This window comes from Fringilla coelebs, assembly GCF_963513975.1.
Source record: "Fringilla coelebs genome assembly, chromosome: 27".
Lineage (NCBI taxonomy): Eukaryota > Metazoa > Chordata > Aves > Passeriformes > Fringillidae > Fringilla > Fringilla coelebs.
In genome coordinates, this window is record NC_140053.1 from 466,578 (window position 1) to 480,415 (window position 13,838).

Genomic DNA, 13,838 nt, shown 5'->3' on the forward strand with positions numbered 1-13,838 from the left:
TCGGTGTCACCCTGAGGGGCTGGAAATGGGGGGAAGCACACACGGGGAGGGGGCGGCCGGGACTCCCAGTCCCACCCCACATCCCTGCCCTTCCCCTCGCACCCCGCTCCAGCCTGAGCTCCCCTCTCGGGGATTTCTCCAGGCTAAACCGGGGCTGGCACCCAGGAAGGGTCGGGGTCGGACTCTGGGAATGTCTCGTGATTCCCTGTCCATGAAAACGCCGCGGGGGAAGCCGAGCCCACCCACCTGCGGGGGTTCAGGGGTAGAACTTCATCTCGGCCTCCACGCAGTCCAAGAAGAGGTCGGCCAGCTCCTCGGGGCAGGGGCTGGCGGTGCCCTCCAGCAGCTCCCGCATCCCCCGCAGCCCCTGCTGCTCCAGCTCCCGCAGCGTCCCCAGCAGCCGCCGGCCCCGCTCCTGCCGGCAGCAGCGAGGGGTCAGGGGGCTCCGGGAGCTGCGGCAGCCCGGGCTGGGGTCAGAGAGCTCGGGGGGTCTGGGCCAACCCAGAATGGGATCAGAGAGCTCAGAGCTTGATCCAGTCCAGAATGGGATCAGAGCTCGAGGAGTCTGGGCCAGTCCAGAATGGGATCAGAGAGCTCAGAGCTTGATCCAACCCAGAATGGGATCAGAGAGCTCAGAGCTTGATCCAACCCAGAATGGGATCAGAGAGCTCGGGGGGTCTGGGCCGACCCAGAATGGGATCAGAGAGCTCAGAGCTTGATCCCATTCCCGGGTGGGGAAGGGTCTGCAGGGTCTGGGGGGTCTGCAGGGTCTGTGGGATCTGCAGGGTCTGCGGGGTCTGTGGGGTCTGGGGGATCCACTGGCCCTGCGGGGTCTGCGGGCTCTGTGGGGTCTGTGGGATCTGTGGGCTCTGCAGGCCCTGCGGGCTCTGTGGGGTCTGCGGGCTCTGTGGGGTCTGCAGGTTCTGTGGGATCTGTGGGCTCTGTGGGGTCTGTGGGATCTGCAGGATCTGTGGGATCTGTGGGGTCTGTGGGATCTGCGGGGTCCAGGGGATCCACGGGCCCCGTGGTCCCCGCGGGCTCTGGGGGCTCTGCGGTACCGGGTCGCGCTCCATGAGCTCCAGCGCCGCCTGGTGCCGGCGGTACAGCTCGTGCCGCCGATCCACGGAGCTCCGGAACCTCGGGATCTGCCGGGCGGGATCCTGCAGGAAGGTCGGGGACCTCACCTGCGGCGCCGGCTTGATGCCGGCCACGAACACGAAGGGCTTGAAGACAGACCTGGAGGAGGAGCCGGGGTGAGGGAGCAGAACCGCCGGGGCTGCCACGTCCCCGCGCCCACCTGCGGCCTCACCGGGAGGGGTCCGGGGTGGCGGTGAAGAAGTGGACGCAGGGCAGGGCGGGGTCGCGGGGCAGCACGGACACCATGCTGCCGGCCGTGCGGAACCCCTCCGAGTCCACGCAGATCCCGCTGTCCTTGTCCCGCAGGATGGACATCAGCGTCTCCGCCGTGATGTCACCTGCGGGGGACAGGCGGGGCCACCTCGGCACGGGGGTGGGGCGTGGGTGGCCGTCCCCACGCCAGGCCCTGTGCCAGGAGCTGGGCATGTGCCAGCACAGAAGCAGCCCTTGGCGAGCCAGGGGGGCCACCCCTGTCCCCGTCCCTGTCCCCACCTGAGTGCTGCCACAAGAGCTCCCTGCCAGCATGGAAGGAGCCCTTGGGGAGCCGTGGATCAGTATCCCCGTACCTATCCCTGTCCTGTCCCCATCCCTGTCCCTATCCCTGTCCTGTTCTATTCTTCTTGTCCCCATCCTGTCCCCATCCCTGTCCCTGTCCTGTGACCATCGCTGTCCTGTCCCCATCCCTGTCCTTTTCTATTCTTCTTGTCTCCATCCTGTCCCCATCCCTGTCCCTGTCCTATCCTCCTTCCTGTCCCCATCCTGTTCCCATCCTATCCCTGTCCTGTTCTATTCTTCTTGTCCCCATCCCTGTCCCTGTCCTGTCACCATCCCTGTCCTGTCCCCATCCCTGTCCCTGTCCTATCCTCCTTCCTGTCCCCATCCTGTTCCCATTCCTATCCCTGTTCCCACCCCTGTCCTTGTCCTGTTCCCACCCCATCCCATCCCATCCCCACCCCATCCCCGCGCTGTCCCCGCGCTGTCCCCGCGCTGTCCCCACCCCATCCCCGCGCTGTCCCCACCTGCGTGCCGCTGCAGCAGCTCCCTCCCGGCGCGGAGCCGCTCCTTGGCCGCCTCCATGCGCGGGGGCTGCTGCTCCAGGGAGAAGGCGCGGGCGAAGCTGAACTCGCCGTCCCCGCTCCACCAGCCCCGGCTGCGCGCCCGCTCCCGCAGCCCCGGGTGCTCGGCCGTGATGTCGCTGCCGATGCTCAGCTGGTTGGAGATGTTGCGGCTGCCCTCTGCACCAGCCGGGGCCCGGGGGTCACTCGGGGAGCTGCGGGAGCCGCCGGAGCCCCCGGAGCCCCCGGACCCCCGCGCCCGCTCACCGCGGATCCGCTGCGCCGCCCAGAAGCGGCCGGCCGTCTCCAGCAGCCAGGCCTCGCTGCGGTCGGCCAGCAGGAAGGTGTTGTGGTACACGAAGGGCACCGGCTCCTCCTTGCAGCTCCCGCCCTGGCCGTGGCGCTCCAGCAGCGCCGTCATCACCTCCAGGGCCTCCCGGGCCGAGCCGCCCCGCTCCAGACCCAGCCTGCGCCAGCAGAGCCCGTCAGACAGAGCCAGGGGCTGGGCACGGGGCTGTCGTCATCATCATCATCATCACCATCATCATCATCATCATCATCATCATCATCATCATCACCATCATCATCATCATCATCGTCCTCACCATCCTCACCAGGGGATAGGACAGCACGGGCACGGGGCTGTGCTCCTCATCCTCATCATCCTCATCATCCTCACCAGGGGCTGGGACAGCACGGGCATGGGGCTGTGCTCCTCATCCTCATCATCCTCACCATCATCATCGTCCTCATCATCCTCACCATCCTCATCATCCTCACCATCCTCACCAGGGGCTGGGACAGCACGGGCACGGGGGCTGTGCTCCTCATCGTCCTCATCATCCTCATCATGCTCATCATCCTCACCATCATCATCGTCCTCACCATCCTCATCATCCTCACCATCCTCACCATCCTCACCAGGGGCTGGCACAGCATGGGCACGGGGCTGTGCTCATCATCCTCACCATCCTCATCATCCTCATCATCCTCACCATCCTCACCATCCTCACCAGGGGCTGGGAGAGCACGGGCACGGGGCTGTCCTCACCATGGGGACACGGGGCTGTCCTCACCATGGGGACACGGGGACACAGGGCTGTCCTCACCATGGGGACACGGGGACACGGGGCTGTGCTCCTTATCCTCATCTTCCTCACCATCCTCACCATGGGGACACGGGGACACGGGGCTGTGCTCACCATGGGGACACGGGGACATGGGGCTGTCTCACCACGGGGACACGGGGACACGGGGCTGTCTCACCATGGGGACACGGGGACACGGGGACACGGGGCTGTCTCACCATGGGGACACGGGGACACGGGGACACGGGGCTGTGCTCACCATGGGGACACAGGGACACGGGGCTGTCTCACCATGGGGACACGGGGACACGGGGATGTGCTCACCGTGGGGACACGGGGACACGGGGCTGTCCTCACCGTGGGGACACGGGGACACGGGGCTGTCTCACCATGGGGACACGGGGACACGGGGCTGTGCTCCCCTCCTCACCTGACCAGGTCCATGCCCAGCAGCGCCTCGGCCTCGCCCAGGGGCTCGCGGGTCCACACGCCCTCGTTGCCCACGCAGACCCCGCGGTCGTTGGCGCCCATCTCGGCCCCCCAGAGCCAGGCGGGGCGGCTCAGCACCACGGCGTGCGTGTGCTGCACCTGCTCGATCTGCAGGTACGTGCACTGCGGGGACACCGGGGACACCGGGGACACGGGGACACCGGGGACACCGTGACACCGGCACCGGGGACACCGGGGACACCGGGGACACCGTGACACCGGCACGCCGGGTGCCGTGTGCCTGCAGCCACCCTGGCACGTGGGGGTGACACCTGGCACACGGAGTGTCCTGTCCCTGCAGCCACCCTGGCACGTGGGGGTGACACCTGGCCCTGTCCCTGCAGCCACCCTGGCACACTGAGGGGCTCTGGGGGACAGGAGGTGACACCTGGCACACAGAGTGCCCTGTCCCTGCAGCCACCCTGGCACATGGGGGGGACACCTGGCCCTGTCCCTGCAGCCACCCTGGCATGCAGGGGTGACACCTGGCCCTGTCCCTGCCACCACCCTGGCACACCAAGGTGCTCTGGGGGACACGAGGTGACACCTGGCACACAGAGTGCCCTGTCCCTGCAGCCACCCTGGCACACTGAAGGGGCTCTGGGGGACACGAGGTGACACCTGGCACACGGAGTGCCCTGTCCCTGCAGCCACCCTGGCACACTGAGGTGCTCTGGGGGACAGGAGGTGACACCTGGCACCCTCAGTGCCCTGTCCCTGCAGCCACCCTGGCACACAGAGGGACTCTGGGGGACAGGAGGTGACACCTGACACACGGAGTGCCCTGTCCCTGCAGCCACCCTGGCACACCGAGGTGCTCTGGGGGACAGGAGGTGACACCTGGCACACGGAGTGTCCTGTCCCTGCAGCCACCCTGGCACACCGAGGTGCTCTGGGGGACACGAGGTGACACCTGGCACACGGAGTGTCCTGTCCCTGCAGCCACCCTGGCACACCGAGGTGCTCTGGGGGGGACAGGAGGTGACACCTGGCACACGGAGTGCCCTGTCCCTGCAGCCACCCTGGCACACTGAGGGGCTCTGGGGGACACGGTGACACCTGGCACACGGAGTGTCCTGTCCTTGCAGCCACCCTGGCACAGCAAGGTGCTCTGGGGGACAGGAGGTGACACCCGGCACCCTCAGTGCCCTGTCCCTGCCGCCACCCTGGCACACTGAGGGGCTCTGGGGGACACGGTGACACCTGGCACCCTCAGTGTCCTGTCCCTGCAGCCACCCTGGCACACTGAGGGGCTCTGGGGGACACGAGGTGACACCTGGCACACAGAGTGCCCTGTCCCTGCAGCCACCCTGGCACACGGGGGTGACACCTGGCACACAGAGTGCCCTGTCCCTGCCGCCACCCTGGCACACTGAGGGGCTCTGGGGGACACAGGGGTGACACCTGGCACCCTCAGTGCCCTGTCCCTGCCGCCACCCTGGCACACTGAGGGGCTCTGGGGGACAGGAGGTGACACCTGGCACGCTCAGTGCCCTGTCCCTGCAGCCACCCTGGCCCTGCACGCTGCGGGGACACGCACGGGTGAGCTGGCACCTGACCCCTGCAGCCCCTTTGTCCCCAGCGCGGTCTCACCTGGACTTTGTCCCCAGGCCGGTGGGTGGCAGCGGGGACATAGACGATCTCCTGCACCTCGTCTCGGGGACGATCGGCGTTCTTGGCGAAGAGGACGGCGGGGGACGCCGTGTGCGGTGGCATGGCCACAAAGCAGTCGCAGGACGAGGGCACAGGAGCGTGCCCCGCCATCCTAAACGGGGGCAGGGCGGGCACCGAGGGCGATGTCAACCCCCTGTCCCTGCCCGATGTCCCCAGGGTCCCTTTGGGGCGGGCCGGGGGGAGTCTGCGGGGCGGCTGGGGGATGAAGAGGTGCCTGGGGCTGGGGGGGCATCAGGGACCCCATGGCGGGGTGACCTGGGGGGTACCCCCGCCCCGGGACCCCGCAGCTCCGCACCGACCGGAGCCGCCCCCCTCGCAGCCCCGGTAACCGGGATCCCCCCAGCACCGACCGCGTACGGGACCCCCTCTCTCACAGCGCCGGTGACCGGGACCCCGCGGGGGCCTCCCGTCCCCACGGACGGACCTGCCGCTGCTTCCGCACCTCCGCCGCCGCCCGGGCCCGCCCCGGCCCGCCCTGTCCAGCCCCGGCCCGCCCTGTCCAGCCCCGGCCGTGCGACGGCGGCGCCCGGTGGCCGGAGGCCGCACGGCGGCAGCGACCGGCACCGGCACCGGGACTGGCACCGGCACCGGGACTGGCACCGGCACCCGCGTGGGTCGGGGGGTGCGGCTCCCAAAGGAGCCCGGGGACAGCACCGGAGTGGGCAGGACCCCCGTGGGCACCCCCGCGCCCCCCTGGGCACCCCCGCGCCCCCGTGGGCAGCGCCCCGCCCGGCCCGCGGTATGCGGACCGACCTGCCGGGCAGCGCCCGGCCCGCGGGGGGACCCCGCCCGCCCGCCCGGCCGGGGGGCGCAGGATGGGACCCTCGCGGGGGGCTCGGCTGGTCCCGGCCCGTCTCACCCCCACACCCGGCAGCCCCCGGGGGTCCCGGTGCTGAGGAGCCTTGGAGAGCCGAAGCCAGGCTGGGGGGACCCCTGAGCCCCTCGGTGGGGATGGTTTGGGGTCGGGATTCCAGACCCCTGAGCCCCTTGGAGTGAGTGATTTGGGGTCGGGATTCCGGACCCCTGAGCCCCTCGGTGGGGATGGTTTGGGGTCGGGATTCTGGACCCCTGAGCCCCTCGGTGGGGATGGTTTGGGGTCGGGATTCCAGACCCCTGAGCCCCTTGGAGTGAATGATTTGGGGTCGGGATTCCGGACCCTGAGTTTCTTGGGCAGGGCTGATTTGGGGTCAGGATTCCGAACCCCTGAATCATTTGACAGGGAAAATTTGGGGTCGGGGTGCCTGAGCCCCTGGGCAGGGCTGATTTGGGGTCGGGGTGCCTGAGCCCCTTGGCAGGGCTGATTTGGGGTCGGGGTGCCGGACCCCCGCGTCCTCGGGCAGGGATGGAGCCGGAGAGCCGGAGCGTGGAAAACACGCGGCGTTTATTCCAGTACAAAACCCAAACCCCGCAGCCCCGCAGCCTCTTCACAGCACAAACGCTCCCTCGCCGGGCGGGGGGCACCCCGGGCCGCCCCGCTCCGTCCCCCCGCAGCCGCCCCCAGCCCGGGGCCCCGCCGGGCCGGTCCCTCCCTGCCCCGGGGAGGCGGCCGGGGGTGGGTGGGGGACGCGGCGGTTCGGGGCGCGGGGCCGGGATCCCCACGCCGCAGCAGGCTGGACTGGTTTCCCGGCCGCCGTCCCTCCCCACCCGGTTTTACCGCCTTCATTGCCCCATCGCGGCAGGCAGAGCCGCGGGGCTGCGGGGGCTGAGCGCACCTGGGGGGGCTGAGCGCACCTGGGGGGGCTGAGCGCACCTGGGGCCCCCCTCGCAGCCCCCCGGCTCGGAGCCAGGCGGGGACGGCTCGCTGAGGGTGAACCCCGAGTCCCGGCGTGGCCGTGGGACCCCCCCAGCCCAGCCGAGGGGCGCCCCTGGTGCAGCCCCCCACAACCGGCGGCTGCAGCCGGGGGTCCCCAAAAGGCCGGAGCCCCCCCAGATGCCGCTGAAGTCCCGTGGGTGCCACACTGCGGGACGTTGGGGAGGGTCCTGAGCCCCCCCGGGGCCCCTTCGGGAGGGGGGATCCCACCTGGGGGACCCCGAGGGGGAATTTTGTGCTGGAAAAGGCAAATTCCGGAGTCGGGGACGTCCTTCGAGAGCTGCGGACAGCCCAGGTCACCCGAGCCCTGCGGGGGGACAGCGGGGGCCGTGCTGGGCCGGGGGCGCGTCCTGGGGACCCCCCCAGCGAGACTTCACCTCGTGCTGGGGGTCCCAGCCCCAGGGCTCGGCCCTGCCCCCCTCGGCACCCCTGGGGACGGGGACAGCGACGGGGACAGGGATGGGACCCCCGGAGGGGCCCGAGCCCCCCCCATCCGCACAGCCCACGGCCACCGCTCCGGCCTGGGACATCCACTCTGCCCGAGCGGCAAAGCCTGGCTTCACCTTAATAAAATAATAATAATTAATAATTAATAATAATAATTAATAATTAATAATAATTAATAATAATAATAAAACACTCAAAACCGAAGGCCTCGGGGCGCCCTCTGGGCACGGACCCCACTCGACTTCACCTCTACCCCTTCCCCCCTGACCTCGGGGTGCTCCGAGCCCCCAGTGCAGCCCCCCCAGAACCCCCAGGAGGGGCCAGACCGGGGGCTCGGCGCCCCCCAAATCTCCCCCCCTCCCCAGATTCCCCACTGGTTTGGACTGGTGTTGGCTGGGGGGCAGCGCCGGGGGGACCCCCGGGTGCCTTGAGCAGCCAGTGAACCCCCCCATTCCCCCCCAACCCCCCTCCCCAGGTCCCGGGTTTAGCGTCTCCTTCTGCGTCCGAGGGGTTCTGCCAAAATCGGGGTGTAAGACCCCAAAAGATCTAAAATCCGAGATTCAGGACCCCCAGCCAGGGGCGTGGGACAGATACGGGGTGCCCTGGGGACGGGGGGCGACCCCGGGGAGGAAAACTACGGGGTCCCTGGCGGGGGGAGGCCCGGGGGGTGCCCGGGTGTGCAGGGACCTGGGGAGGGGTCCCCGGGGGGACGGGCAGCATGCAGGGGGCCAGGCAGAATTCCCTGGAATTGCGGGACCCGGGGAGGGACGGCTACGGGGCCACGAGGGGACAGGCAGCATGCACGGAGGGGACACGGGGTCCCTGAGGGGCCAGGAGGGGCCGGGGGGCGCGGGCAGCCGGCCCGGGGCGGGGGGGGCCCCGCAGGGAGGGGCGGGGGTCTCGGGGCGGCGGGCGGGCAGCGCGGCCGTGCCAGGCCGGAGGAATGCGGCCGTCCCGGCTCTCCCGGGCCCGCGGCCGCCCCGGTGCTTCCCGCCCGGGGCCGCGGCGGTGGGTGTGGGAAAGCTGCAGGTGTGCGCTCGGGCCACCGCCCGCCGCGGCCCCCGCAGCCCCCCGAGCTCCCCACGGCTCACATTCGCGCAGGATTTCTTTTTTTTTTGGTTTTTTTTTACCCCTTTTCCCCCATTTTAGCCGCGATTCGGGCCAAAAATGGGTTTCACGTCCTCGAGCCCCGCTGCCGAAGCGGGGCTCCGAGGGCTGGGGGACCCCCGCCGGCTCAGCACCCCCAGCCGGGGCAGGGGGATGTCGCCAGCCCCACGACCCCCGCGTGTCGCCCGTGGGTGGCTGCGCCGACACCTCGTGGGCGACGGGAGAGCGGGGCCGGCCCGGGGCGGGGGGCTGAGCCCGGGGCGCCGCAGGTCGGAGGGGACCGCGGGGAGGGCGCCGGGGGGCTGCGGCCGCCCTCCCCGAGCGGAGGCTCCGGGTTCCTCCTCTCCTCTGCTCTCCTCTCTCCCTTTCTCCTTCTCCTTCCTCCCCTTTGGGCTGGACGTGCCCGGGCAGCTCCCGCTCCTTCGGCTCCCATTGATGTTCTCCCAAACAGCCCCGCCGCCTGCCAGCAGCCTCCCGAAAAAAAAGATTTGGGAAGCCGGGGGAGGATGAGTGCGGGGGGGAGGGAGGGAGAGAGAACCGGGGCGGGAGAGCGGGAGCGGGACAAGTGAAACCGCCGCGGGGCAGCTCCGGCTGCGGCGCTCCCCAGCGCCCTGCCCGGCCTCGCCGCCGCTCCCGGCACCAGGGGCCAGCCCTGCGGCCGCCCCCGCCCCGAACCCCTCCGGAGACCGGCCCCGAAGGGACCCCCGGCCCCCGCCCCGCGTCCCCCCCGGGGCTCAGCGGCTCAGTTTGTGGGGGCGGCCGTGCCCCCCTCCGGCTCCCTCTTGCCTCCCTTGGCGGCCGCCGCGTCCCCGGCGCCTTTGCCCTCGGGCTCGGGCCCGTCCTTGCCCGCGTCGTGCGTCTTCATGTGCTTGCCCAGGTGGTCGCTGCGCATGAAGACGCGGCCGCAGACGGGGCAGGAGAATTTCTTGGCGCCCGTGTGGGTCTGGAGGTGCCGCTGCAGCTCGTCGGAGCGGGTGAAGCGCTTGCCGCAGAAGAGCCAGTTGCACACGAAGGGCCGGTCGCCGCTGTGCCAGCGCAGGTGGGCTTTCAGGTGGGAGGTCTTGGCGTACGCCTTCCCGCAGCCGGGGATGTGGCAGTTGTGCAGGTGCTTGCGCTTGGCCCCCTCGGGGCACGGGCCGCCCCGCTCGGCCTCCTGGCAGTTGGGGCAGCGGCACGCCGCCTGCCCCCCGCCCCTGGGCACGGCCCGCCGGGCCCCCTTGGGCCGCCCCCCGCCCTCCGCCTCGGGCCCCCGCGGCTCCGGGGGCCCCTCCAGCGCCTTCACCCCCTCGGCCGCCAGCAGATGCTGCGCGGGCGGGGGCAGCAGGTGGGCGGGGGGCGCGCAGAGCTGGTGCTCGGCCCCGCCGTACCCGCCCAGCCCCGCGGGCAGCCCGGGGTGCGCGGGCACCTGCAGCCCCCCGCCCTGCCCGGGGGGCAGCTCCATCCAGCTGGCTCCGGCGTGGAGGTCCCACCAGTTGACGCCGCCGCCCTCCTCGCCGGGGGCTCCGGGGTGCGGGGGCCGAAACCAGGGCTCGTAGGGATGCGCCATGTCCGGGGCGGCCGGCAGCAGCTTGGCGTAGGCTCCGGGGCCGGCGGGGCCGTCGGGGGGCAGCTCTAACCTCGGGGGGCCATGGGGCTCGTAGGCGCCGGCGGCGGCGAACGCGGCGTCGTCGGGCCCCGGCAGCGGCAGCTCGGGCGGCGGCAGCGGCGAGGCGAAGTCGGGGGCGGCCGGCGCGGCGGGGCCGTGCGGCTGGAAGGGCTGCAGCGGCTGCAGGTCCAGGTGGGTCGGGGAGGCGCGGGGCGCGTCCGAGGGCTGGGATCCCAGGGAGCCGCAGACCGCCGTCAGCATCGCGGGGCGGCGGCGCGCACGGACCTGCGGGGCCAAGCGGGGCGGGCGGGGAGGGGGAGAAGAGCTGTGAGAGGAGGGGGCGGCGCGGCTCCGCGCCCCCCGTCCCCGCGCGCACCGGCACCGGCACCGGCGGCGTCTGCGGCGCCCGGCAGCCGCGGCTTGGGGGTCGCTGAGCCCCCACCGAGGGGGTTGCGCTGCTCTGCGACACCGCTGTGACAGCGGGATGGTGGCACCAGCTCGGGGGGACACCCCTGACACCCGTCCCCGCCCCCTACGGACCCTGTGCCAGCCCCTGGCGCCGCTCGGTCACGTCTGCAGCCTCCAGGGGTCTGCGCCTAATTCCGAAATCCGAGGGAACCTCCAACATCTGCTCGGTCACCTCCCCGACTGTCCCCCAACACTGCCCGGCTCCCCAGGGGGACGAAGGTGGCATCCCCAAACCCATGGGGGGGACACGGCCCCCACGAGGCCAACCTGTCTGTCCCGCACCCCAGCCGGGCTGGGAAAGCCTCCCGCCCCCGGGCCAGGCCCAGCTGGGAGCCCTCCGGCTGTTTTCGGGGGGCTGCCCCCCCGGGCTGGCTGGCTGGCTGCGGGATGAGGCAGCGGAGCCCCGGGCCGGGCCCCGGGCACCGCTTTGAAGCCGGGCTCGGGCCGGCTCCCCCCAGGCCCCCGGGGCACCCGCGGCGCCCCCAGACCCCCGGGCGGCCGCAGCCTCCAGCAGGGCGGCCGTGACTCAGCGGGAGCCGTGCAAACCCCACGGGGCTGGGGACGGCCCCACCCCGGTGTCGAAATCCACCTGCCGCCACCGGCTCCCGCCCCCCGACTTCCCAGCGCCGCCGTGAGGGGCGGCCGGGACCCCCCGCCCTGAGCCCCCCGAGCCCGGCCGCTCTCCTCACCATCCCCCTGCCCCCCCGGCCCCCCCAGAGCCCGCGCGGGACAGGGACAGACCAGGGACAGACCCCTCGGGACAGGCTCGGGGGGTGCTGGAAGATTTGGGGTGGGGGATCCCCCGAGCGGACCCCCGGTGCCCCCCGATGCCGACGCTGCGATTGCAGGGCCCCCCCAGTGCGGGAGACCCCTCAGGGGTGGGGACACCAGGCGTCACCAGGGGGACCCCAAAAATGGGGGTGGGAGTTTGGGGAGGGTCCCAAACTGTCCCTGACGGGACCCCCCCGTCCTTGTGCTGCCGACGCAGGTGGGCTCAGCCTCGAGCTGGGGGCAGGGTGAGCCCCCCGGGGCGGCAGCTGAGCAGATTTTGGGGTCCTGCTGCCCCGTGGGGGCTCAGCTCTGCCCACCCCAGCCCTGGGGACCGTCCCTGCCTCCCGGGGACACGAGTGGGCTCGGGAGGGGCTGGCGCTGCCATCGCTGCCACCCACCCGAGCCCCCCGACCCAGCTCCCCCCGAGCTCCGAATTGGGGTCCAACCCACAAAGCGCCGCCCCCCACGGATCTCCGGGGCGCTGGCACGGACGGGACCCCCAGATCTGGGGGCTGAGGGACACCCCCAGCCCCCCGCGGGACGGGAGGGACCCTCCGGGCGCGCCGGGGTCGCTCCCGCCCCATCGGGCCCAGCACGGGGCTCCCCTGGGACACCCCAACCCCAGCGATCCCCCCGGCTCGGGGGTCCCACCGACCCCCCAGCGCGGCGCCATCCCCCAGCCCCAAACCCGGGATGGGGGGAGCGCCGGGAGAGCCCCCCTGCACGGGCCTGCCCCAGCCGGGCACGGAGCCTCCCGGGACATTTTTCCATCCGGGAATGATGACAAAAATCCCCAGGGGCCCCCAGCGTCCTCCCTCCCTCCCTGGCGGGGCTCAGCGACGCGTTGGCCATTTCACCGCAGGGAAACTGAGGCAGCGGCGGCTGAAGCGTCCCGTGAGTCACGGCCCGGGCTGGGCACGGGCGGCCCGGCCCCGTCTCCCAGCTCCGCCGGTGCCTCGCCCCGCGGCGGGGCCGGGCGGGCGCCGCTGCCCCCAGCACCGGGAGCCCCGACGGGGGGGACGGGGGCGGCGGCGGGGCCGGGCTCGGGGGATGCCGCGGCTTTGGGGGGATGCCCCGGGGCCGGGGGGACGCCGCGGGCTCGGGGGGTGCGGTGGGTTCGGGACGGTCCCCCCCGAGCCGCGGCGGAGCTCCGCGGGGGTTTTTCGGGAGGGGAACGGGGCCGCACCGGCGGCGGCGGCGGGGCGGGGGGGGGGTCCAGCCTGTGCAGCCCCCGCAGGACTCGGCGCCACGCGAGGGGTCTCGGAGCCACGGGAGGAGCGGCGGCCCCGAGGGGAGGGGGTCGCGCTGGGGGTTGGAGGGAGGGGACAGAGCGTCCCGGGAGGCGGCGGGGCCGGAGCCCCGGGGCTCGGTGGCCAGCGGACGCGGCGGGGCGGCGAGCAGGGACTCGCCGGGGCCGGAGCGGCCGCGTCGCCGGGACGGTGGCGGGGGTCCCATCCCCGCGTCGCCGGGGGTACGTACGGCTCTAGCGGCGGCGAGGTCCCGGCGGGTCCGTCCTCATCGGCGTGGCGCGGGCGCTGCTTGCCGGGGGGACGGCGAGGGACCCGCGCGGCTCCCCGGGGACGGACGGGGCACCCACTGGGCCGGGCGAGCAGGAATGGCCGGGTCCCAGCTCGGCGGCCGGCTCTTCCCTCCGCCCCCCCGCCCAGCCCCACCCCCGGCACGGTGATTTTAACCCTTGGAGGCAGAGCCGCGGCCCCGGCGCTTGACAGGAGCCGGCTCCGGTCTCAGGATCCGGCGGATGAAAGCGGAGGGAGGGGACGGGAAGTTCGCAGCAGACACCGCAAACAGGGGGGTAATTAAAGAAGAAAGCAACAACCGCCTCCCTCCCGCGCCCGTGGCCGCCTCCTCCTGCCACCCCCCCTCCCCGGGGACCCCCGGGCGCCCCTTCTGTCCCCACCCCCATCCAGGCAGCGCCGCTGTCCCCCCTCGCCTGTTGGTGACGCACAGGTGGCCGCCCTCTCCTGCTGCCACCCCCTCCGGAGACCCCCGGGCCCGTCCCCGCACCAAGGGGGGACACACAGGGGTGGCCGCCCCCCTCCTGCCACCCCCCCGGGGGACCCCGGCCAGGGGTGACACACAGGGGTGCCACCTGCTCCTGCCCGCAGGGGTGTCACCTGTGTCCCCCATTGCCCCTCGGTTCCGCGCCGTGGGATCAATGGGACGGGGGGGGGACACAGGGGACAATT

At 72.3% G+C, this 13,838-nt stretch overlaps 2 protein-coding genes across 3 annotated transcripts; both read right to left on the minus strand.

The window, feature by feature from the left end:
• Window positions 1-235: 235 nt before the first annotated feature.
• Window positions 236-5,904, minus strand: SCRN2 (secernin 2). Of its 2 annotated transcripts, none has more exons than XM_084222344.1 (8): window positions 5,868-5,904; window positions 5,363-5,534; window positions 3,711-3,892; window positions 2,460-2,659; window positions 2,157-2,372; window positions 1,310-1,475; window positions 1,059-1,236; window positions 236-415 (listed from the first exon to the last, which is right to left on the minus strand). In XM_084222344.1, exons 2-8 carry the CDS (start codon window positions 5,531-5,533, stop codon window positions 257-259), a joined length of 1,272 nt encoding a protein of 423 aa, XP_084078470.1. In that variant the 5' UTR covers window position 5,534; window positions 5,868-5,904; the 3' UTR covers window positions 236-256. The 2 variants fall into 2 exon arrangements, with proteins under 2 accessions (XP_084078470.1, XP_084078471.1); XM_084222345.1 differs by having other exon boundaries at window positions 5,818-5,886.
• A 3,645-nt stretch (window positions 5,905-9,549) lies between these two features.
• Window positions 9,550-10,653, minus strand: SP6 (Sp6 transcription factor; the record flags this gene model as incomplete). Its single annotated transcript, XM_084222353.1, has 1 exon — window positions 9,550-10,653. One exon carries the CDS (start codon window positions 10,651-10,653, stop codon window positions 9,550-9,552), a length of 1,104 nt encoding a protein of 367 aa, XP_084078479.1.
• Between the last annotated feature and the right edge of the window lie 3,185 nt (window positions 10,654-13,838).